A 25647-nucleotide genomic window follows, 5' to 3' on the forward strand; every position below is an offset into this window, starting at 1 on the left:
AAAAACAATGTGATTAATTTTTATTATTTGGCAAGATAGAACATACACAAATCTAAAAATACAAACTCAAGTACAAATCCAATTTACTGTCATATTTATATGTGATTCTATAGTAAACATTTAATTACTTGGATGGGATTTCAGTATATTCTAATGTTTAAAATATGAATTATTTATTTATTGCTTGAATAAATGCTAATTTCAAAACCAACTTTTTTCCAATTCAAACTAGGAAGGGTTTAGAAATAAGTTAAGACTAATCATAAGTAGAAAAAGATAAGGTAATATTTAAAACACATTCTTGAGGGAATTTCTTTACAAATGTGTATTATTATTTATTCAACAATCTATAATTTGAGTATCAGAATGAGTTTATGGCCTACATATTTGACCTCATTTTTCTTTGTTTTCTCTTTAGATAAGAAATGTTGAAACAAATCAATGCTTAGACAACATGGGCCGCAAAGAAAATGAAAAAGTGGGTATATTCAACTGCCATGGCATGGGAGGTAACCAGGTACACAGTCTTTTGTTTTCAGCTCCTTACTTGGGGGTAGGAGAGGAGGGTTACTTTTAAAACCATCAATGTCTTCCCTGGTTTATGTGTCGATAATAGATGAATGGGCATTCAAATCAACAACTAATTATGCCTATCTTAGTGGCCTAAGTATCTTGTGAGATAATAGTACACAATTAAATAAAAAAGGCAAAATAAGCCTATGTTAAATGAAGACAGTCAGTATACTTGAACATCACATTTTATCATGATGCATATAAATGCCTGTGGTATTAACTAGTTAAGAAAATTATGTTCCTAAACATCAGTGTTTTCCCAGCGGTGATTATCTGTATTTGTTTTGTTAATTGCAATGTGTCTAAGAACTTAGAAGAGTTTTTGAGTTTCAATAATATTTTGAATTTATGATTCAGAACTGGAGCAGAGAGAAATCTAAGATAAATTTCCTGAGTGGCAGTGCAATTAATTATCATACACATACTAGAGAATAAGAAAAAAAAATCTTAGTTTCTCCTTGAGAATTGAAAAGTTTCTATGGGAGGGACACCCAGAGCCCACTTATTTGTGAATCACTGTAGTGTAGCAGTCCTGAACATAGTCACTTTTAGTTTTCCTGGGAACTATAATCACAACAATGAATCTGAGAGAGCAGATATTCAGTAAGAAAGCTGTCTACAGGACAACAGCAAAAAGTTCTGTGTCAGTGGCAACATTTGTGGGCAAAGTAAATTGAGATTGCAATAGCTGCTCTGTCTAGCATGTGTCAGCATATTGTACAGTGATACATGCTGACTTTGGTACTATGAATCAATAAGAAAATGAGTCCACACAAATGTGGGAGCATGCTTCACAGAGAACTTTCATGATACACACACAAAATATAGGAAAAGTAACTGTCTCACTTAAAAACAAAACAAAAATATTAAAATCCTAATTAATGTGTTTCCAAGTTTCACTTCTAATAAGACGTTTAATATCAAGCTTCTGAATTATTTTATTTGGAAAAAAGGGACTTATTGAAGATAATATAAAACAATTTAGGAAAAAAATGAGCATAAAAATCTGTACAAAATCTCTGCCTTTCAGAAGCTTATCAGTTTCAGGAGGTCCCATGTATTATTAATTTTTGATCTCAGTGACTGTGCTACTGGTGTTACGTTCAGGAAGCAGTCTCCTCTACCAATTTGTTCAAGGGTGCCTCCCACTTTCTCTTCTAAGAGGTTCAGTGTGGCTGGATTGATGTTGAGGTCTTTGATCCATTTGGACTTAAATTTTGTGTATGGCGATAGACATGGATCTATAGGCATTTTTCTACATGCCGGCATCTAGTTATGTCAGCACTATTTGTTGAATATACTGTCTTTTTTCCGTTGTATATTTTTAGCCTCTTTGTCGAAGATCAGATGATCATATGTGTGGGTTAATATCGGGGTGTTCAATTAAATTCCATTGGTCTACCTATCTATTTTTGTGCCAGTAAAAAGCTGTTTTCAGGACTATAGCTCTATAACAGAGCTTGAAATCAGGGATGGTGATGCCTCCAGACATTGCTGTGTTGAATAGGTTTGTTTTGGTTATCCTGGGTCATTTGTTTTTCCATATAAAGTTGATTATTTTTCTTTCAAGGTCTGTGAAGAATTGTGCTGGGATTTTAATAGGGATAGCATTGAATCTGTAGATTGCTTTTGGCTAGATTGACATTTTTGCTACATTGATCCTACCTATCCAAGAGCATGGGAGATCTTTCTATTTTCTGGTGGCTTCTTTAATTTCTTTCTTTAAAGACTCAAAGTTCTTGCGATACAGGTCTTTCACTTGCTTGCTTAGAGTTATCCCAAGGTATTTTATGTTGTTTGTAGCAATTGTAAAGAGTGATGTTTCTCTGATTTCTTTCTCAGCCCTTTTTATTGTCTGTATATAGTAGGGCTACTGATTTTCTTGAGTCGACTTTGTATCCTGCCACTTTGCTGAAGGTATTTATTAGCGGTAGTAGTTTGCTGGTAGAGTTTTTTGGGTCACTTATGTAAACTATCATATCATCTGCAAATAGTGAAAGTTTGATCTCTTCCTTTCCAATTTGTATCCCTTGATCGGTTTTTGTTGTCGTGTTGCTCTACCTACAACTTCAAGGGTAATATTGAGGAGATATGGAGAGAGTGGACAAAATCTCATGGTATTCTACCATCTCTACATTATAAATGTAATGGCAAACTAGAAACCAAACCAATATATTTCTATTTACAAAAGTACTTAGCACTGTTCATAAACATACATATATACTTATTTCAGGACATTTAATCTACAAATAAATCAATACAAATAAATAATCAACGAAATGTTTGATGTGAAGAAAATTGTTTCTTTTGATTTTTTTCTAAAGACACATGATTTATATTCCAACGAAGGAAGCATGATTCACCAGCTGACTGGGACCATTATCCATAAGTATGTTCTTAAATATCTCACGTTAACTGTCGTAGTGGAAAACAGTTGGTATTACATAACCAAGTGGGATAAGCCATAAATAATGTTCTTTCTAATATTATTATTCAGACTGAGCTGGTTGTGTTCACATACTTAGAAATATATGTGTATAATGTACATATACATATATTTTTGTATATACAAGAATACATATACATAATGCACACATACATACAATATATATGTAATAACATTTAAAGAGGACATGAATTTGAAAGAGCAATGGGAGACATATGACAAGGCTCGAGGGAAGAAATAACAGGGAAATGATCTAATTAAATTATAAATTCAAAAATAATTTAAAAACTTGAAAAATGCAACATTAAGAGGCTTATGCCAACAACAAGAGAATGATCCCTGAATCCTTTAGTATTGCTCAGTTAACAACAGTTTCTCTTTTACTGCAAAAAGTGAAAGTATAAAAAAGTTAAATCCTATACTCTATTAGAATTTTTGCTTTTATGAAACTTAGTATTTCTAAGTTATTTAATATAAACATGTTTAAATTTTTCAGTTCCTTACTTTAGGAAGAGAACATATTTTAGGATGTTATTTTCAATTATCCTCAAAAAAACAAAAAACAAAAAACAAAAAGCCGGGCATTGGTGGCACACGCCTTTAATCCCAGCACTCGGGAGGCAGAGGCAGGCGGTTCTCTGTGAGTTTGAGGCCAGGCTGGCCTACAGAGCAGCCTCCAAAACAATACAGAGAAACCCTGTCTCAAAAAACCAAAAAAAATCAATTATCCTTTTATTTTTATATTTTATTCTTTTATATTGCCATGGGAACAACACCAAATTTTTATAGTTATCTACTTACGAATTTTTACAAGTTGCTTCCCACCATTGGAAATATTCATACTGTCCATCCTGTTTTTACACAAAAGTCTTAGTAAACCCAAATATTTAATTTCATTTGCATTCCTATGGAGTTGCTTATTGGTTTATTATTTCAGATGTCTCATGTACCCAGGCTCGCTGTGAGGTTCTTGTACAGTTGAGGCTGGCCTTGACATCCTGTACTTCTGCCTACAGTTCATATGTGTTGGTATTACAGGGTTGAGTCCCATGGTCGTCTTTCCTCAGCTGTATTTCTAAAACAAGGCATTTGTTTGCTTATAAGGATATGTTAACTACACATCTTCTCAAGAATTTTGATGATTGAACCTACTTTACAATAATCTTAAGTTAGTGTACAAAATAATACAGTTTTCTATGATGTTTTTAATCATTTACATATTAGCCATTATACTCTGCTATTGGGTGCACACCCACTGTCCTCTCCCACCACTTTCCTACTCTGACTAGCAACATCCCCGTCTCAAATCTTCTGGCTGTTTCATGTTTTTTATATTCCCCTGTGGTTTCTGTTCCCTTCTTTCCTCTCCTTTTTAAAATTCTTTCTACCATCAATAGCTGCCATTCTAATTCATGTCTTACACTCACACATTTGTAGAAGGCATATATAAATTTAAATTACATACCACATATAAGAGAAAGTCTGCAGTAATTGACATTGAGTTTGAATTATTCTGCCGTTCATAATGGTCTTCAGTTCCACTTTCCTTTAAATAATATATTTTTATTCCCTGTTACAGATTAATAAAATGTCCATTGTACAGATGTAGTATATTTTCTTTAGCAATCATTCTTTTGGTGGCCCTTCTAACTGGACTTCTTTTCTTTTTTTCTTTTTAAAATTTTAATTCTTTTTTAAACAGTTTTATTTTACACACCAATCCCAGTTCCCTCTCCCTCCTTCCCTTCCACTCCCCCCACTATCTCCCCATATTACCACCCATCTACCCCTCAGAGAGGGTGAGACCTTCCACAGGGATCATCAATGTCTATCACATCATGTGGGGCAGGATCAAGACACTCCCCGCTGTATCTTCGATGAGCAAGGAATCCCTCCATAGGGAATAGGCTCCAAGAAGCCAATTCATACACTATGGATAATTACTGGTTCCATTGTCAGTGGCCCCATAAATTGTCCAAGTCCCCCTATTATCACCCACATACAGGGGTCCTAGTTTGGTCTTATGCAGGTTCCCCAACTGTCAGTCCAGAGTCAGTGAATTCCCACTTGCTCACATCAGCTATTTCTGTGGGTTTCCCCATGGGCACATGATTCCCTTGCTCAATTTATCAGTCCTCTTTCTCTACAGCTATATTCCAGGAGTTCATCTCAATGCTTAGCTATCGATCTATGCATCTGCTTACATCAGGTACTGGATGAAGGTTCTATAATGGCATTTAAGGTAGTCATCATTTTTATGATAGGGAAGGGCAGTTAAGGTATCCTCTCTATAGTTGCTTAGATTCTCCCTTACGGTCATCCTTGTGTATTTCTGGGAATTTTGTTAGTGATGGGTTTCTTGTTAACCCCATAATGACTCCCTCTGTCAAGGTATCATTTTCCTTGCTCTCTCTCTCTCTGTTTTTCTCTCAACTCGACCTTCATGATCCCTCATGTTTTCCTCCCCTTCTGCCATCCCCACTCTCCTAATACCCTCCCCCTCTTCCAAGGCTCCCAATTTACTCAGGAGATATAGTCTATTTTCCCTTCTCAGAGAGGGTGTCAATATATTTCTCTGTTAGGGACTCCTTGTTTCCTTCCTTCTCTGGTTAGGCTTTGCTTTATGTCTAATAGCCACTTATAAGTAAATACATATCATATTTGTCTTTCTGTGTCTGGATTATGTCACTCAGGATGGTTTTTTCTAGTTCCATCCATTTGCATGCGAATTTCAAGATGTCCTTGCTTTTTTACTGCTTTGTAGTACTCCACTGTGAATATGTTGCACATATTCTTTATTCATTCTTCAGCTGAGTGGCATCTAGGGTTCTTACAGGTTCTGTCTATTGTAAATAATGCTGCTGAGAACATAGTGAAACAAAGTCCTTGTTGTGAGTATGCATTCTTTGGGTATTTGTACAAGAGTGGTATTGCTGGATTTTGAGATAGAGTGATTTCTAATTTTCTGAAAAACTGTCATACTGATTTTCAAAGGGGCTGTACAAGTTTGCACTACCACCATCAATGGAGAAGTATAATATTGAAGAGATATGGAGAGACTGGGCTACTTTGACTTATTTCTGATTTTAGAGGAATTTCATCGAGTTTCTCTCTATTTAGTTTTATTTTGGCTGTTGGCTTGCTATATATTGCCTTTATTGTGTTTAGGCATGTTCCTTTTATCCTTGATCTCTCCAAAACCTTCATCATGATGTGTTGAATTTTGTCAAAGGCTTTTTAAGCATGTGAGATTATCATATGGTTTTTTTGGTTTGTTTATATGGTGTATTACATTGACAAATTTCCACATAATTTGGTGTTGTATTTTGTTTGCCAGTATTATATTGAGTATTTTCTGCATTAATGTTCATGAGGGAGATTGATCTGTAATTTTCTTTGATAGTTGTGTGTTGGTGAAGTTTGAGCACTAACTGTAGCCTCATACAAAGAGTTTGGCAAGGTCCCATCTGCTTATGTTTGTGAAGTATTGGTATTAGTTCTTCTTCAGAATTCTGCACTGAAACTATGTGGCCCTGTGCTTTTTGTTTGTTTGTTTATTTGTGGGACTTTTGATGACTGCTTATATTTCCTTGGAGGGTCTATTCAAATTGATAATCTCTTCTTGATTTAATTTGGTATGTGATAGGTATCCAGAAAATTGTACATTTTCTTTAAAGGTTTTTAAAGTATGACCTAATGATTCACTGGATTTCTTAAGTGTCTTGTTATGCCCCCCCTTTTCATTTCTCATTTTGTCATTTTTACATGTTCTCTCTGCCTTTTGCTTATTTTGCACAAAGTTTTGTCTATCCTGTTAATTTTTATCAAAGATACAACTCTGTGTTTCACTGGTTCTTTGTATTTTATTGACTTAAGCCCCAATTTAATTATTTGCTGGTGTCTACTCCTCCTAGGTAAATTTGCTTCATGTTTTTCTAGAACTTTCAGGTGTGCTGTTAAATTAGGAGTGTGAGTGATCTCCAGCTCTTTATGCAGGTTCTTACTGCTGTGAACTTTCCTCTTATCACAGCTTTCAAAATGTCAAATCAGTTTGTGTATGTTATGCATTCATTTTCATTGAATTTTAGGGAGTCTTTAATTTCTTTATTCCTTCCTTGACCCAGGGGTGATTCAATTTGTCATTATTCACTTTTTATGTGTTTGTATATTTTCTGAAATTTGTGTTGTTGAATTCTAACTTTATCCATGGTGATCCAGTAAGATACAAGGAGTTATTCTGATTTCTTGTATATGTTGAGGTTTGCTTTGTTGCTTGGTAGGTGGTCAATTTTACAGAAGGTTCCATGGAGTGCTAAGAAGAAGATATATTCTTTTGTGTTTGCAGGGAATGTTCTATGGATGTCTGTTGAACCCAATTGACTAATATGCTCTGTTAGTTTTATTTTTTTTTAAAATTTAAAGAAAAATTTAGTTTTGTTTTCATGTGTGTTTTTTTAAATTTATTTTTCAATTTAAATTTAGATAAGAAACAAGGTTGCTTCACAAGTCAGTTCCAGGTCCCTCTCCCTTTCCCTCCCCTCCTCGTGTGCCCCCTCAACCCCCCCATTATCCCCTCATTCCCCAGGGAGGGTGAGGCACTTCATGGGGGGGTGTCCATAGTCTGTCATTTCATACAGGGCAGGGTCTAGGCCCTCCCCCAAGAGTTCAGGGTGAGAGTGCACCTCACATTTTTGGATGGGAGTCCAAAGTCCATGTGTATACTCGGGATGAGTACTGATCTGCTGCCCAAGGCTCAATAGATTACCTAGGCCTCCTCACTGACACCCACATTCAGGGGGTCTTGATCAAGTTAACCTTTGTCAGGTCAGCTGTTTCTGGGGGTTAAACCAGCCCAGTCTTAATCCCTTTGGTCATCAGTACTCCCTCTCTGTTACTGCCTTTCTTGAGTTCAGCTCAGTACTTAACCAAGGGAGTCTGCCTCTTCTTCGATCAGCCACTAAATAAAGTTTCTGTTTCCCAGACTCTCTGGCCATGGGATTGTAGGCTGGTACTGCCCAGATCTATGTCTAAAATCCATATATGAGAGAGTACATGCCATGTTTCTCTTTTTGTGACTGGGTTACCTCACTCAGGATGGTTTCTTCTAGTGTCATCCATTTGCCTGCGAATCTCAGGATTCCATTGTTTTTTTCTGCTGAATAGTACTCCATTGTGTAAATGTACCACATTTTCTCTATCCACTCTTCGGTTGAGGGACATCTAGGTTGCTTCCAAGTTCTGGCTATTACAAATAATGCTGCTATGAACATAGTGGAACAGACATCTTTGTTGTATGAATGGGCATCTTTTGGATATATGCCTAAGAGTGGAGTTGCTGGGTCTTGTCGTAGGTTTATTCCCATTTTTCTGAGGAATCTCCATACTGATGTCCAAAGTGGCTGGACCAGTTGGAACTCCCACCAGCAATGGAGGAGTGTTCCCCTTTCACCACATCCTCTCCAGCATAAATTGTCATTGGTGGTTTTGATTTTAGCCATTCTGACAGGAGTGGCATGGTATCTCAGAGTTGTTTTGATTTGCATTTCCCGGATGGCTATGGATGTTGAGCACTTTCTCAAGTGCCTCTCAGCCATTTTAGACTCATCTATTGAAATTTCTCTATTTAGTTCTTCAGCCCACTTTTTAATTGGGGCCTTTGGTCTTTTGGAGACTTGCTTCTTGAGTTCTTTGTAAAATTTGGAGATCAACCCTCTGTCAGATATGGGATTAGTGAATATTTTTTCCCATTCTTTGGGCGGCCTTTTGGTCTTGCTGACTGTTTCCTTTGCCTTAAAGAAGCTTCTCGGTTTCAGGAGGTCCCATTTATTAATTGTTGATCTCACTGTCTGTGCTAGTGATGTTATGTTCAGGAAGCTGTCTCCTGTACCAATTCGTTCAAGGGTACCACCCACTTTCTCTACTAACAGGTTCAGTGTGACTGGATTTATGTTGAGGTCTTTGATCCATTTGGACTTAAGTTTTATGCATGGCGATAAACATGGATCGATCTGCATTCTTCTACATGCCAGCCTCCAGTTATGCCAGCACCATTTGTTGAAGATGCTTTCTTTATTCCATTGTATATTTTTAGCTTCTTTGTCAAAGATCAGATGTTCATACGTGTGAGGGTTAATACCCGGGTTTTTAATTCGATTCCATTGGTCTACCTGCCTATTTTTGTGCCAGTACCAAGCTGTTTTCAGGACTATAGCTCTATAATAGAGCTTGAGGTCAGGGATGGTGATGCCTCTGGACGTTGCCTTGTTGAACAGGGTTGTTTTGGCTATCCTGGGTCTTCTGTTTTTACATACAAAATTGATTATTGTTCTTTCAAGGTCTGTGAAGAATTGTGCTGGGATTTTAATGGGGATTGCATTGAATCTGTAGATTGATTTTGGCAGGATTGCCATTTTTACTACATTGATGCTACCTATCCAAGAGCATGGGAGATCTTTCCATTTTCTAAGGGCTTCTTTAATTTCTTTCTTTAAAGACTCAAAGTTCTTGAGATACAGGTCTTTCACTTGTTTGGTTAGCGTTATCCCCAAGGTATTTTATGTTGTTTGTGGCAATTGTAAAGGTGATGTTTCTCTGATTTCTTTTTCAGCCATTTTATCATCTGTATATAGTAGGGCTACTGATTTTCTTGAGTCGACCTTGTATCCTGCCACTTTGCTGAAGGTGTTAATCTTTAAGTTGGGAAAGTTTTCATCTATGATTTTGTTTAATATGTTTTCTGCCCCTTTGAGGTGGTTTTCTTTATCTTCTTGTATACCTATAATTCTTAGGTTTGGTCTTTTCATGGTGTCCCATATTTCCTGGATGTTTTGTGTTAGGGATTTATTGGACTTAAGATTTTCTTTGGTTGATGAATCCATTTCTCCTAGTGTATCTTCAACACCTGAGATTCTCTCTTCCATATCTTGTATTGTGTTGGTAATGATTGTATCTGTAGTACCTGACCATTTGCCCAGCTTTTCTATTGTTAGCCTGTCTTCAGATTGTTTTTTATTTTATTTTTCTACTTCAGTTTTCAACACTTGCACTGTTTGAATTGTTTCTTGCAATTTTCATTTTTTCTTTTTGTCCATTTGGTGCATTTTATGAATTTTTTGGTTTGTTCTTTCTTCCATTTCTTGCATTTTTTGGTTTGCTTTTTCTTCCATTTCTTGCTTGGTTGCTTTTTCTTCCATTTCTTGCAGTTTTTGTTTTTTTTTTCCATTTCTTTGAGGGATTTTCCAATATCCTCTTTTAGGGACTCTATCATTTTCATGAAGTTGTTTTTAAGGTCATTCTCTTCTGCTTCATTTGCATTAGAATGTTGGAGTGTTGCTGGTGTGGAGGCTCTAGAATCTGGTGGTGTCATATTTGTTTTTCTGTTGCTGAGTGTGTTTTTGTATTGTCTCTTTCCCATCTCTTCTTCTAGTGCATGCAGAAAGAGCCCCTTACTGTCTGGTGGTTAGGGGACCAGAGTTCCCTTTTGGTGGGTGCAAGCAAGTCCAATACTCTGGTAGTTCTTCTATTCCTTGTCTTATTTCTAGTCCCGTGGTTGGAGAAGAAGCCCAGGAATGTGGCGTTCATAGTCTTCCACCTGTTCTCCTTGTCCCTTTGGTGGAAGAGAAGACCTGGGATCTGGGGTGCATGGTTTTTGCCAGGATGGGAGGCTCTGTGGCATTCCCCAGGCCATCTCCAGGCACTGGAATGCAGGTCTGGATGCAGGACCTGTTTTACCTGGTCCCGCCGGACCCGCTGGTCCCCTGGTCTCAGTCTTAGGGTTTTTATTGCTGACAAGAGATACCAAGACCATGACATCTCTTATAAAGGAAAACATTTATTTGAGGTGGTGGCTTGCATTATCAGAGGTTCAGTCCATTATAATCATGGTGAGACATGGTGGAGTATAGGCACGTATGGTGGTGGAGAAGTAGCTAATATTTCTATGTCTTTCAGGCAACAGGAGGTGAACTGACATACTGGATATAACTTGAGCATATGTGAGATCACTATTCCTATAGTGACATGCTTCCTTCAAAAAAGTCCCACTTTCTAATAGCGAAACTCCCTTTGCAGGTCATTATCTTTCAAACAACCATTCTTCTATTTCCACCATCAGTGTGTTCATGCTCCTCTTTCTCTTGTCCCCAGTAGCACTGGATAACAGTTATTCTAATTGTGATAATATGGAATCTTATTATAGGTTAACTTTGATAGCTTTATCAGATAAAAATGTCAAGGATATTCGAATATTTAAATTGCTAATTGTATTCCTGTGGCGACTCTCTGTTCATTAATCTATTCTTAACTGTAAAATTTGTTTGTTGGTGTTTAATTATTATACACTTTTAGATATTAATTACTGGAAAAAGAAACATTGGCAAAGATTTTTTTCTCTCATTGTGTAGATTCTTTTGATTCTGCTGAGCCTGCAGATTTCCTTTAATTACCACATTAATTTATATAAGGAGCACATGCCACATCATGTATATATAGGCCAGGTGGCAATTTGGAGAAGAAATGTTTATCTTCTATGTGAGTCCTGAGGTTGAAACTCAGATCAACAGACTTGGCTGCAAGTGTTATTACCTACAAAACCATCTCATTATCCCAATTATTTTTTAACTTAATGGAATCCTACTCGTCAATTTTGGATATTTTATTTCTGTGCTGCTAGAGCCCTTTTCAGAAACATCTTGGTGGCATGCATTATCTTGAAGACCTTTGCCAGTTTTAAGACTTAATTGATGTTTCTAATCAATTTTAATTGATTTTGTGTGGATTGAGAAATATGGTCATAATTTAATTTTTTCACATATGTAAGTCCAGTTTTGCTTGCACAGTTTGTTGAAGAACCTATCTTTTCTCCAGTGTGTATTTTTGAAAACTTTGTCTGAGATTCAATCACTGTAGTATGGGTGTTTATTTCTGTATTTTATTGTATTGATTTATATGGCTGTGGTAATTATTTTGCTATGATACTTTTATTTCTATAGAGCCACACTACAATTTAATATCAGTTATTGTGATGCTCCTATTATTGTTGCTTCTGCTAAAAATGATATCATATATCTATAGTCTTTGGTGCATCCAAATAAATTTCAGAATTGCTTTAAGTAGTTCTCTAAAGGGTATCACTGGAATTTTGATAATTATTGTGTTGAATGTGTAGATTATTTTTGGTAATAAAGTGCTATCACAGCATATATTCTCCTAATCCTTGGGCACTGGAAATATTTCCATTGCCTCATATTATTTTCACTCAAAATATAAGTTGTTTGAAATCTATAGTTGTCATATTATATTCATTAATTTGATTGCTTATGTTGAACCATCCTCACATTCCCAAATTAAACCCACTTAATCATGGAATATGATATTCTTATTGTGAATGTATTCTTGAGTTAGCTTTGCAATATTTGTATAGAGAACGTTCCCTTTATGTTCATCAAGGAAATAGGTGTGTAGTTATCCTTGTCTCTTTTGTCTTTGTTGAGTTTACTATCTGGATAATACGGGCTTCATACAGTAAGTTTGGGACTGTATCTTCCATTTCTATTTGGTGTTGTATCTGTATTCACTTTTGAGTTAAGGTTTTATATATACCAGGCTGGCCTTTAGTTTACTATGTAGCCTAGGCTGGCCTTGACTTCTAGGCTGTGCCTTCACATCCAGAGTGCTGCGATTACAGGTACACAACACCGTAACCACCTCCCCAATTCCACACCCTTTCATTCTTATAACGATACAATCTGGCATCTAAAATAATTAATAATAACAATAATATAAATTTAAATTAATATATTAATTATATTAATTAATTAATTAATATATATATAAATTAATTAATATATTAAATAAAGTAAAAACACACAAAAATAGGAAAAAACAAAGAGAAGAAAACAGGCAAGGAAAAAAACCCTCAAGAAACACATTTAGACACAGATACATAAACCGAAACACATAGAAATCCCATATAAACTCAAATTTGGAAACCATAATATGTACAGAAAGGAACTGCAAGACTGAAAAAGAAAAAGAAGGCCCAACAGATTACTGACTTTGTTTTGTGTTTGGCTTCATCTTAAGAGTGAGATTCTGTGGAGAAAAATAATTTTCATTTGAGAGTAGTTATCAATTGCAGATAGCATGCGCTTAGGGATATGGGCATATGTTCACTTTCCTCTTATCACTGAGAAAACATCAGGACCAGAGCCATGAAGACCTTGTGCATTTTACAATAGTCCCTCTGTGACTTCAGGTATTTGTTGGTCCTTCTGTGTTTGCTTCATATCTTTCATCTACCTTGACTTAGAATCATTCCACTTTGTCTGCCATGGGGTCCCTTAGCCCGAGAGAAGGAATAGGACTGAGCACTCCCAGGTATTTCAGTCTTTGCATGTTATCCAGCTGTAGGTCTTTGCATTTGTTCTCATATACTGAAGGAGGAAGTTTCTCTGATAATGGCTGAGCTAGGCACAGATATGTGAGTATTGCAGAGTTTCATAAGAAGATATTTTTTTGTTAATTTCCTTCAGAACAAGAGTAGTATTTGCTTTTCCTCTGAGTCCTAGTCTTAGATTCTTAGCCACCCAAGCTGTGTCAGTGAGAGCTTCCATTTCATGGAATGGGTCTTAAATCCAATCAGATATTAGTTGGTTGGTCCCAAAAGATTTGTGCCGCTAATACACCATCACATCCTCCATACACATTACCATTGTAAACACAAGGGCTTGCAGTTGAGATAGTGTTTTTAACCTCTCTTCTTTGTTTTGTTAAGAGGCTTTATGGATATTTATTATTTTCTTCAAGGACCATACCATGGGTTAAAATTATATATTTTGTTTGTTTAACCATCATGTCCTTTATTCCATTTCTTTACTATTTCTTGCTTTCTACTTCTGGTTTGCTTGCTTATGTTTAAGACCTTGAGGTTATATCATTTTTTTATCTGTCTGATTTTTAAAAATGGAGCTCTTGGACCCCAGATTGATGGCTGTGTAGAAAGCATGGGACTGATCCAGACCCCCTGTATGTGGGTGTCAGTGAGGAGTCCTAGGTAACCTTTGAGGCGTTGGGTAGTATTCTTCCCTGGCATAAAAATGGACTTTAGCTGCCCATCCCACAGTGAGGGATGCTCTCTCAGTCTGGACTCTTGGGGGAAGGCCTAGGTCATGCCCTTGATGAAATGACAGATTCTGGAGATCCTCCATGGAGGGCCTCACCCTCCCTGGGGATCGGGGTGGAGATTAGGTGGGGGGCTGAGGGACCTGATGGGGAAGTGGGGGAGGATGGGAGGGAGAGGGAGCTGGGGTTGACATGTAAAATAAGCTTGTTTCTAACTTAAATTTAAAAAAGGAATAAATAAATAAATAAATAAAAATAAAAATGTGTTGTTTGAGAATTTTATAAACAGTTAAATGTTTTGGTTCAAACCCACCATACTTACTCCTTACCTTCTCCTAACATACCCCTACCACTTTTCTTCTTAAGTACAAAATCTTACTTTTTAATTAATGCTTATTTAAACTAAAACCAGTATTGTTTTACATGCCAATCCCAGTTCCCTCTCCCTCCTGTCCTCCCATTCCCCCATCCCATTGCCTAGCCACTCCTCAGGTAGGGTAAGACATCTCATGAGGGAAATCATCAAAGACTGTCACATCATTTTGGGGTGGGACCTAGGCCCTCCCCTGTGTATCTAGACTGAAAGAGTTGCCCTCCATAGGGAATGGGCTCCCAAACCTCATTAGTGCATTAGGGATAAATCCTTATTTCACTGACAGAGGTCCCATAGAATGTCCAGGTCCCTCAACAGACACCCACATTCAGGGGGTCTGATTCGGTCTTATCAAAATCTTACTTTTAAAAAAGCCACTATATCCCCTTAGTGATGTCAGTATATGTGTATGTATAGGGTTATGTGTGAACACAGCCATCTAAAATTGACCATATCAGAACAAAACTGACTCTTCATCGTGAATTGCCAGTAGTTTCATAGTGTTGGGACTTTGTGAGCACCTTCTCTTCCAATGCTAGATTTTTTGGCTAGTTTGATATCATGTAGGTCTTGTCAATGCAGTTACAAGCCACCATGACATCATGTGGGCAGCAGTCATAATTTGTCTAAAACAAAATTTTCCAGCATTCTTCCTTTCTTCTCATCTTCATATTCTTTCTACCATGACACTTGAACCTTGGGCAGAAGTCATATGATACAGATTGTCTAGTTTAGTGTTGAACAATTCCAGAGCCTCATATTCTCAATATTTTAAGCAATTTTGAGTCTCTATTAATTAACACCTGCTACAAAACCAAACTTCTCTTATGAGCTAAGAGCTGCATTTATCTATGTTTATAAAGATAAATATTTAGTGGCAGTTTAATACTCTCTATTCAGGAAAGTATTTGTAGTAGATTCTCTGCTACGGCCTATGTTGTGTCTACCCACAAGTTCTCAGCACCATCAACAGTAGCACAAAAGAGCTCGATATTCTAAATTGAGTCTTAATTCCAGTAAGAATGTAGTCCCTCCAAACACATATTTGCTACCATCACACAAATGAGAATAATTATTCCAGAGTAGTCATTTTTGTAGTTCACAAGTTTCAAAGAGACAGAATACTATTGATTGCTTGTTTCTCACTTCAGTAGCATGTACTTGAAGATACTGTGAAAGCTAGCCAGTAGTCCCCATGGCTGGAAACTGTCTTCTTAGAATTGCTTAAGCTACACCGCAAACTTCTGGTTGCTGTGGTTTAATTTACATCTTGTTCTAGGGAATTTTAAATCCTTATCACTTCTTCAGTCAGTTCAAGAATATATTTTTTTCAGTCTCCAAGAATCTCTGAAATTTCATTAATGTGTATTCCTATTGATTTTTAGTTACAATATGCTATTTTCTGGCAAGGTATAAGAAAATATTTAAAGGTTTTTATATTGTGGAAATTCGCATTGTAGCCTACAGTGTAATCTATTTTGGAGATAGCTTCATGGTATTGTAAGAATGAATATTATGTATGTATTAGGTGGAATATTCTGTAGCTTTCAGTTCTTTTGACTTATGATGTCAGGTCTTTTAATTCAAGTTTCCTTGGTTAATTTAGTTTAGATCATGTACCTAGAGATGACAGTGGTTTGTTTCACTGCCTGTACTGAATTAAGAGCTATCTACACTTTATGCCCATTTACCATATGGTCTATACAATCAACAACCATAACAGTTGATGTATGTATATTTTAAATTGTCACATCTTCATGAATTATCACTTGCATTAATATGTAATGATCTTCCTCATCTCTTCTATCTAATTTTGGTTCAAAATCTACTTTATCAAATATCAGAAGACCTATCCAAACTTGATTTTGGCTTTCATTTGTTTGATACATTCACCTTCATCCATCTTTTCATTGTCAATGGATCCAGTTTTTAAAACTTGTCAGTTAGTGTTTGTCTTTTGTTGAGTGATATAAGATATTTTATATTAAGGTTTTTTACTGGGAGATGTTTCTTTTTTTATATTTTATTTTCCAGTTTAAATTTAGATAAGAAACGAGGTTGCTTCAAAAGTCAGTTCCAGGTCCCTCTCCCATTCCCTCCCCTCCTCCCGTGCCCTCCCCCCAACCCCCCTCCGTTAACCCCTCATTCCCCCAGGGAGGGTGAGGCCCTCCATGGGGGTGTCCATAGTCTGTCATTTCATATAGGGCAGGGCCTAGACCCTTCCCCAAAAGTTCAGGGTAAGAGTGCACCTCACATTGTTGGATGGGAGTCCAAAGTCCGTGTGTATACTCGGGATGGGTACTGATCTGCTGCCCAAGGCTCAATAGATTCCCTAGGCCTCCTCACTGACACCCAGATTCAGGAGGTCTTGATCAGTCCCATGCTGGATTCCCCAGGCTGATGCCTGGGATTCAAGAGTTAAACTTTGTCTGGTCAGCTGTTTCTGGGGGTTCAACCAGCCCAGTCTTAATCCCTTTGATCATCAGTCCTCCCTCTCTGTTACTGGCTTTCTTGAGTTCAGCTCAGTACTTAACCAAGGGAGTCTGCCTCTTCTTCGATCAGCCACTGAATGAAGTTTCTGTTTCCCAGACTCTGGCCATAGGATTGTAGGCTGGCACTCCCCAGATCTATGTCTAAAATCCATATATGAGAGAGTACATGCCATGTTTCTCTTTTTGTGACTGGGTTACCTCACCCAGGATGGTTTCTTCTAGTGTCTTCCATTTGCCTGCAAATCTCAGGATTCTGTTATTTTTTTCTGCTGAATAGTACTCCATTGTGTAGATGTACCACATTTTCTCTATCCACTCTTCGGGTGAGGGACATCTAGGTTGCTTCCAAGTTCTGGCTATTACAAATTAAGCTGCTATGAACATAGTGGAACAGACATCTTTGTTGTATGAATGGGCATCTTTTGGATATATGCCTAAGAGTGGAGTTGCTGGGTCTTGTGGTAGGTTTATTCCCATTTTTCTGAGGAATCTCCATACTGATTTCCAAAGTGGCTTCAGCAATGGAGGAGTGTCCCCCTTTCACCACATCCTCTCCAGCATAAATTGTCATTGGTGTTTTTGATGTTAGCCATTCTGACAGGAGTGAGATGGTATCTCAGAGTTGTTTTGATTTGCATTTCCCGGATGGCTAAGGATGTTGAGCACTTTCTCAAGTGCCTCTCAGCCATTTTAGACTCATCTATTGAAATTTCTCTATTTAGTTCTGCAGCCCACGTTTTAATAGGGTCCTTTGGTGTTTTGGAGACTTGCTTCTTGAGTTCTTTGTAAATTTTGGAGATCAACCCTCTGTCAGATGTGGGATTAGTGAATATTTTTTCCCATTCTGTGGGCTGCCTTTTTGTCTTGCTGACTGTGTCCTTTGCCTTACAGAAGCTTCTCAGTTTCAGTAGGGGCCATTTATTAATTGTTGATCTCACTGTCTGTGCTACTGGTGTTATGTTCAGGAAGCTGTCTCCTGTACCAATTCGTTCAAGGGTACCACCCACTTTCTCTTCTAAGAGGTTCAGTGTGGCTGGATTTATGTTGAGGTCTTTGATCCATTTGGACTTAAGTTTTGTGCATGGCGATAAACATGGATCGATCCGCATTCTTCTACATGCCAGTCTCCAATTATGCCAGCACCATTTGTTGAAGATGCTTTCTTTATTCCATTGTATATTTTTAGCTTCTTTGTCAAAGATCAGATGTTCGTACGTGTGTGGGTTAATACCCGGGTTTTTAATTCGATTCCATTGGTCTACCTGTCTATTTTTGTGCCAATACCAAGCTGTTTTCAGGACTATAGCTCTGTAATAGAGCTTGAAGTCAGGGATGGTGATGCCTGGGAGATGTTTCTTAAATCCTGTGGTTACTTTTGTGGTTGATTGCAATTTTTTTCCACATTGCTTGGAGTCAAGGCTTTTCTGAATTACTGTAATGAATTTTTCCATTGTTTTCTTTTGTCCATCCAATTCCACTATGAAATATTTTCCGCCTTTGCTCCAGTGGTTGGGATAGCCTCTTTATATCCTCTGTTATAGTATACGTTAAGTACCTTCTACAGTCAGGACTTGGTGGTCATGACCGGTCAAAATGTATGATTGTCTTAAAAATACACTTATATTGCTATGTCAGTTTTAAAAGATAGTTTTTCTGGATATTACAATCATAGTTGTCAAATGTTCACTTTCTTGCTGTGAAAATTACCATCCCATACATTCTTTGCTTTTAATGTCCTTGATGATAGGTTTCATAGTATTCTGATGCATTTGCCTTTGCGGTGAGCTGATATGTTTTCTATTACAGCTGGTGGTAGTCTTTTTTAACAAAGTGTTTTAATCCTGACTGTATCATTTTCTAAAAACTAAACTCTTGTGAACTTGATATAACTTTTTTTTTTTCAGAGGTGGAATAAGGATGATTTTTTTGTCTTTCCATCTTCTCTTTATTTTTAAACACCTTTTAAATATTCCCCACACTAAGTTCATTACAAAGAGGATTTTCCCATAACCAAATGTTACACAGTTAATACATAATTATCATAAAACATATTTTTTTCTGGAACAAGTCATCCCCAATACATTTCTTTTTTTGTATTTTAATTTTAAATAGCTCGTTTTACATTTCAATCCCAGTTCCCTCTCCCTCCCCTCCTCCCGCACCCCCCCATCGCCCCCCAGCCTCCCACCCTATTGCCAATTCCTTCAACATAGGGGATATCTAGAGTCTGTCATTTCACACAGGGTAGGGTCCAGGCACTCCCCTAAGAGGCCAGGCTGAGAGAGCATCCCTCTTTGTGCTATGGGCACACAATGTCTGCTTGTATTCCAGGGATAGACACTGATCCACTGCTGAAGGCCCCCTAGGTTGCCCAGGCCTCCTCACTGACACTCACATTCGGGGGGAGTCTGGATCAGTCCCATGCTGGCCTCCTCGCTGTCGGTCTGGGGACCAAGAGCTATTCAGATCAGCTGTCTCTGCTGGTTTTGCCAGCCCATTCTTTACCAATTTGCTCATCGCTCCTCTCTCTCTGTCACTGGGTTCCTTGGGTTCAGTTCAGTGCTTAACTGTGGGTGTTTGCCTCTGCTTCCATCAGTCACTGGATGAAGGCTCCTGGATGGTTATAGACATCAAGTTCATTATCAGGAATGGGCATTCGAGGTGGTCTCTCCACTATTGCTTAGTGTAAAGAGAAGCTTTTTCCTTGAGGAAGCTTTCCCGCCAGCCTGGTTCTAGAGCCGTGTCAGTCCCAAATAAACACACAGGAGGCTATATTAATTATGAAGCTGTTGGCCTTGCTTGTTTCTTACTGGCTAGCTCTGACTTAAGTAATTACCCCATAATTGTTAATCTAAGTATGTCTCTTACCGGAGAATAGTTCCGGGCTTCCTACCCCATGGCATTACATCTTGACTCCCTTGTGTTTCTCCTTCCCAGAGTTCTCCTGGACTCCTAGTCCCTACTATCTAGATTCCCTATATGCCAGACAGTGCTTTATTGACAAATGTACAGGACTTCCCCAACAGCTTAGCTTGCCAATTGGTGTCATCCCTTTAGATCACTAGAGGTCACACTGGTGCCTGATCTGTCTTCTAACCTATGATTCCCTCTTCTCCCTATTCTACCACCCCCCCACTCAACCTTCCTGTTCCCCCATGACCTAAAGACTTATTGATTACTGATATTAAATATATACTAGAGTACTTGGATTTTATGTATGCTTGTATGGAGAGGACATAGAATCCTGGGAGCTGTTCAGTGAAATACTATCATGTCTATACTCGCTATAAGGCTCAGAGATGTATGGTCATTTTAATTCCTGTGAATTTCTACCATTTCACAAGCTTGAGACACTTTGTTTCTTTTCACACTTGCATTCAAAATTGAAGTCTAATATAGAAACTTCAGAAGTTGTATATGTTATTGAGACCTTGCTTTTTTATGTCTATAAAACTGTTTCTTGTATACTACTTCATATTCTCTTCACATTCAGGATCTCCTGTAGCCTCTTTCACCCACATATTAAATATACTCTATGATTTTCCTGAGCACAGCATTCATGCTATATTAGATTTTAAATCTCATTATACTCATCCTCAGGTTTTACTGCTTCAAGAATAAAGTCCAGATTGCTGTGGTTAACATGTCCAGCCAACCCTTTATTCTCTTCCTGAGACATCTTCTGCTTGATCTGATGTCTCAATTATTTCCTTTGCTCAGATATTTGTATGAAAATTTCCCACTCCATGAATGTGTCACTTATCTTCAAAATATCCAGAGTATATTTACTATGTTCTGCTGTTGTATATTTGGCTACTATGTGCCTTAATCACAAGTTTCCAAATAATTTAGTTGTCTTGTCTTAGATATTCTTTTAGTAACATAATCTTAACTTGCACTAGATATATTTTAGTTGATGAGGTGTAATTTAATTTCATCTCCCAGAATTTAACATTTAACATTATTTGCAAAATTTCCTTGTCTTAGAAGAGACTCCAAATCATAACTTTTAACCTTCTGCATGATTTAGTTCTTCAAATCAGTTCTTAATGTTGTGGCGACCTTCAACCATGAAATTGTTTTCATTGATATTTCATAGCTACAGTTTTCTCACTGTCATAAATCTGGTTCTAGCATATTTTATGCTGCCCCTGTGAAAGTGTTCTTTGACCCCTAAGTTGAGAACCACTGTTCTATATTCTTTTACCTGAAAATTGGTGATTACCCATACTTACAGCTGTGAATATAGGCTTAAAATAAGTGTGAAATATCAAGTTTTATGCAACATTAGAAGTATGAATAAAGAGAAACTTCCAATTTTGAAAATCTATTAATTTAATAGAATTAATGGTTGAATAGGGAAAATAATTATGTTGAATTTTAATGGGCATAGCCCCTTAATTTGTACAATCACTTTTAAGTTGCATTGAACTGTTGTCAGAATTCTACTCAGGAATCAGTCTTATGGGGATGACTGAGTAGATGAATCATTTTTGAAATGCAATCCATTTCCGCCCAAAGCTTACCTTTATTGTACTTGCATTGATTTCCATCATATCATTAGAGGAGCAAGGTTGTAATCACAGTGGTTAATCATTAGGATTCATAGTTTTGATTACGTCTGCATGAGGTTTAAGAAGATTGATGTTCTCTTCTCATTTGGCAGCATACTGCAAAACATAGTTATTATATTCTGTCAGAGATCTATCAGGCATGTTCATGACTGGCATTTTCTTAATATTTTCATGTATGGACTTGAAATAATATGTATTCCAAACAATGTTCGCCTACATCCTTTCTTTACTCTCTGTCTCTCTCTGCGGTGTGTGTGTGTGTGTGTGTGTGTGTGTGTGTGTGTGTGTGTGTGTGTATGCGTTCATGGCAACATTTATATGTGTTTAGCAGACAAAAGCATCATGTTCAAATTGATTCTCTTCTTCCATCAAGTGGGTCCCAAGAAACAAATTCAGGTTTTTCAGGTTTGTAGAAAGCACCTGAACAAGCTTGTGATACAATACTCTTATTTTCTTTAATGAAGGGCTTTTAAATTATAATTGTACCATCCTAAAGAAATTAGCTCAGTAGATGGAAATTGATTCTCATTCATATTGGATATGCATCTCCATTTAAATACTGATGACTAAATTTTACTTAAAATTTTCATGAATTATAATTTAATTAGGTACAAACAAAATGAATATAGATTTATAAAAATGACCATTTTAGTTTTAAGAAAGGATTAAGAGAATAATTTATTTTAGAATCTTACCTTTGAATTATGACATATTTAATGAAAACAGGAAAAATAACCAATCCCTATACATTGCACACTTCTTTGTTTAGGCTAGCTTGTAGAGTAATAGGAAATACTCTGTTTAGAAGATGCACTTGTATTTCCTTTCTTCCTAGAGCCACTTTGTTAGGGACATCTAAATTGCATTGCAAGCATTTTAAGTTACTAGTTACAGTGAATGGTTCTGCACCTTCAGAGAAGCATAGGATAGATACCTCTCAAAACTCCATTTTTCTACAAGTAAAGGATAAGATTTTCAAATATTATCTACACTTTTATACAAATTTCTTGTCCTCCCTATGTTTCAATTCTGTATCAGAATACCTGACTTTAGGGCAGGAGTATTACAATTCAGAGAATAAAGAAATACATTCTTCATTATAGACGTTCTCCTAGAAAAAGCTTAATTATTCTAATAATGCATTCTAATGTTCTCTAAGATCATACTCAATACCTTAACTCAGTAGATATATTTTTACTTTAAATTTTCTGTTTCTGAACACACTATAATTACCTAGAAGCATCAGAAAAGTATTTGCTCCCTTTCAAAGACTTTGCAGAGTGTAAAGTGATTTCACAAAGTAAACTTGCAAGTGAATTAAATGGCTTCTGAGGAAAGATAGAACATCTACTATCAATTGATTGCTTAAATATGTTGGATGTGCACAAGATCAAGAAAATCTGAGTTGCCGGGTGTTGGTGGTGAACGCCTTTAATCCCAGCACTTGGGAGGCAGAGGCAGGCAGATCTCTGTGAGGCTGGACCGACAGCCTCCAAAACAATACAGAGAAACCCTGTCTCATAAAAAAATCTGAGTTATTGCTTCTATAAAAGAAACACTTTTACTTTCTAGTGCTTGTCAGGCAAGGGAAAACTATGGGATTTGGGCCATTTGGAGTCTGTTTCATGGTTTATAATCTGCAGAGATTTACCAGTTGTTCTGCAGAAGAGTAAACCCACAGTAAAGACATCAGCAAACATAATGTCTGATGAGCAAGCTTTTTCTCTGCTTCCCAGATTTACCACTTTGGCTGTGTTTACACACGTTGGATGGGGATAGCTAGATCTCTGGGATCTGTTTTATATGGGTACTTGTTATACTAATGATAACAGAGTTCTCATAATGTAACCACCTCCTAAGGATGCCATTTTCTAACATTATCACTTTGAGGATTATGTGAAAACAAGTAAGTTAAGAGGAAAGAGACACAAGTATTTATTCCACAGCACACTAACTTGTCTCAGTTGTTTGTCTATGAAATACATGCCCATCAAGGTCATTACTTACAGTCTAAATGATGTATGATATCAGTAACGAAAACAAATATTTCACATTGGCCTGCTTATTCTGTGTTATAGCCAAGTATTCTTAAGTCTTTAAAGCAAGGATTATTTCCATCTCTAGTAAATAACAGAAGGACCAGCTGTAGTGGCATTAACTAAGCCTTAGGTGCTTACTCAATGAGTCTATAGTTTTCATGACGGCCTGGTGTGCAACTCCTCGCTCATTATTTGCGTAAGGGAACTATAACATCTCATCTGTTCCTGGGAAATCCACCAAATCATGAAGACTGAATAATGTATACTTCTAACTGAAAGAACAAAAATAACCTCATAATAAGGTGCTTATAATCACCTGAGTCCTTATTTTGAGTCTTTTGTCCTACAGTGTCCCTAATCTTATATTTTCACTCATCTTGCATTGCTCTTGACTACACCATCTTATAGAGCAATCCTGGTAAATTCCTCTTACTACTCTTTTTCTATTTATTTTTTTCTTTTCTCTCACCAGTATGTGTCTTCCCTGTCCAGTCCTTGCTAGCCTCACTTTCAAATTATTACAATAATTTTCATTGTGACTCTTGTGTTCCTCCAGGTAATGAAATGATGATTACTTGCAAAGCTACCAAAACTGTAAAAAAATAAAAATATACAGAGCAAGTAAGAAAATAATTTCAAAGCTTCCCCAGGCATTAATTATCTAACAGTTGAGGCTATGTACAGTGTGACCTCTTCTCCCTTCCCTTTGTAATGTTATCTATTGTACGGATTTGTGCAAACTTCGCAATATCAACTGTTTACAATGAGTAGATTTTTAAAGAAAGGTTTCCTTGTTAGTTGTTAGTTGTTTTAAGATAATCTTGCCTCTTTATATACCCATTTAAGAATACCTTTTCTCATCTTTCCTATCCTGTAAATTCTATTTATTTGGCCCTATTTAAAACCTATTCTCCCAACCGAATGTTATATTTTTATTGCTTTTTAGCATATATAGAATCCCTCCCCATTTGAACTCAGAGTACCAACAAATTTTTTATGCTTTTCACTTAACAATATACAATTCTCTTGCTGTTTTTAGCCATTTTGTTACTCTTCAGTTGTGAATGCCTATTTATCTTATCTCCAAAATGACATCTTATTGAAATATGTAACATCTTTTTGAAAGGGAAATTTTGCCTAACTTTAAAAATTTCACACAGGAGAATAAGCTCATTGAAAGTCTGAGCAAGTGACTAATTGAAACATAAAGTTCAAAGCTAGTCTAGAGGCTATGAGTATTTAAGGGAAGGCTTCAAAACTTCAGGAAAAACATAGAAAGAGTTTTTATCCCTTCTAGATGATGAAACTGATGCTTTGAAAATACACAGGGGTCTGTGGCTATGGAAAAGTTCCTCTCACACATGTACATACTGCTTTCTGGAATCCATGATTGTTGTCTGGCCAAAACTACCTTGCAGACCTGTGTAAGTGTGACAAAAATTTCAAAGTGGACAACTTACCTAGATTATTTTGTTGGTCAAAGAAAAATGATGATTGTGATTTTCCTGTTCACAAAAAGAAAAGCATTGTAACTATGAAGGCAGACCTTGGTGTGCCTTTCTACTCCTTACATTTGTAATGTTAAAATACCATTTTTGCAAAAAGTTCAATTATGCCTGACATTCACAACCTGAAAAAAATCACCCATGAGTCTTAATATGTGCAGTAGTGTTTGGGTATCAGAAATTAGCAAAGGCAAACAAGGAATCTCCCTCTTGCAGCCTAAGGAGAGCTGTGGTCTCTGCAATGACCTTACTTTCCACCTAGCTACACAGTCTTGAGACTGTGAAGTTTCCTTTTTAAAATGTGAGAACATAATACTTATGTTGTTTTAGCATGTCAAGCTTCCAGTTTATTTTAACTGACCTATGAAACTAATATAAGAATCAAGAAGGGAAACATAAGAAACCATTGAGATGTTCATAAACATCCTTTCGCTTTGGAAGACATCCATCATTTCAAAAATGTTGCCCATGCTATTTTACTATTTCTTAATAATGGTTGTCATTTTGAGTGACAATGCTTTATA

General features: G+C 36.8%; 1 protein-coding gene across 4 annotated transcripts in view; it reads left to right on the top strand.

The window, feature by feature from the left end:
- Positions 1-25647, top strand: part of Galnt13 (polypeptide N-acetylgalactosaminyltransferase 13) — a 611901-nt gene that overhangs the window by 544074 nt on the left and 42180 nt on the right. For all 4 annotated transcript variants that reach the window (XM_005068971.4, XM_005068972.4, XM_040745358.1 and 1 more), the window contains one exon: positions 419-517. In XM_005068971.4, the coding sequence (XP_005069028.1) occupies positions 419-517 (99 nt within the window). The remainder of the gene's footprint in view (positions 1-418; positions 518-25647) is intronic.

Source organism: Mesocricetus auratus, unplaced genomic scaffold (genome assembly GCF_017639785.1).
Source record: "Mesocricetus auratus isolate SY011 unplaced genomic scaffold, BCM_Maur_2.0 Super-Scaffold_100004, whole genome shotgun sequence".
Lineage (NCBI taxonomy): Eukaryota > Metazoa > Chordata > Mammalia > Rodentia > Cricetidae > Mesocricetus > Mesocricetus auratus.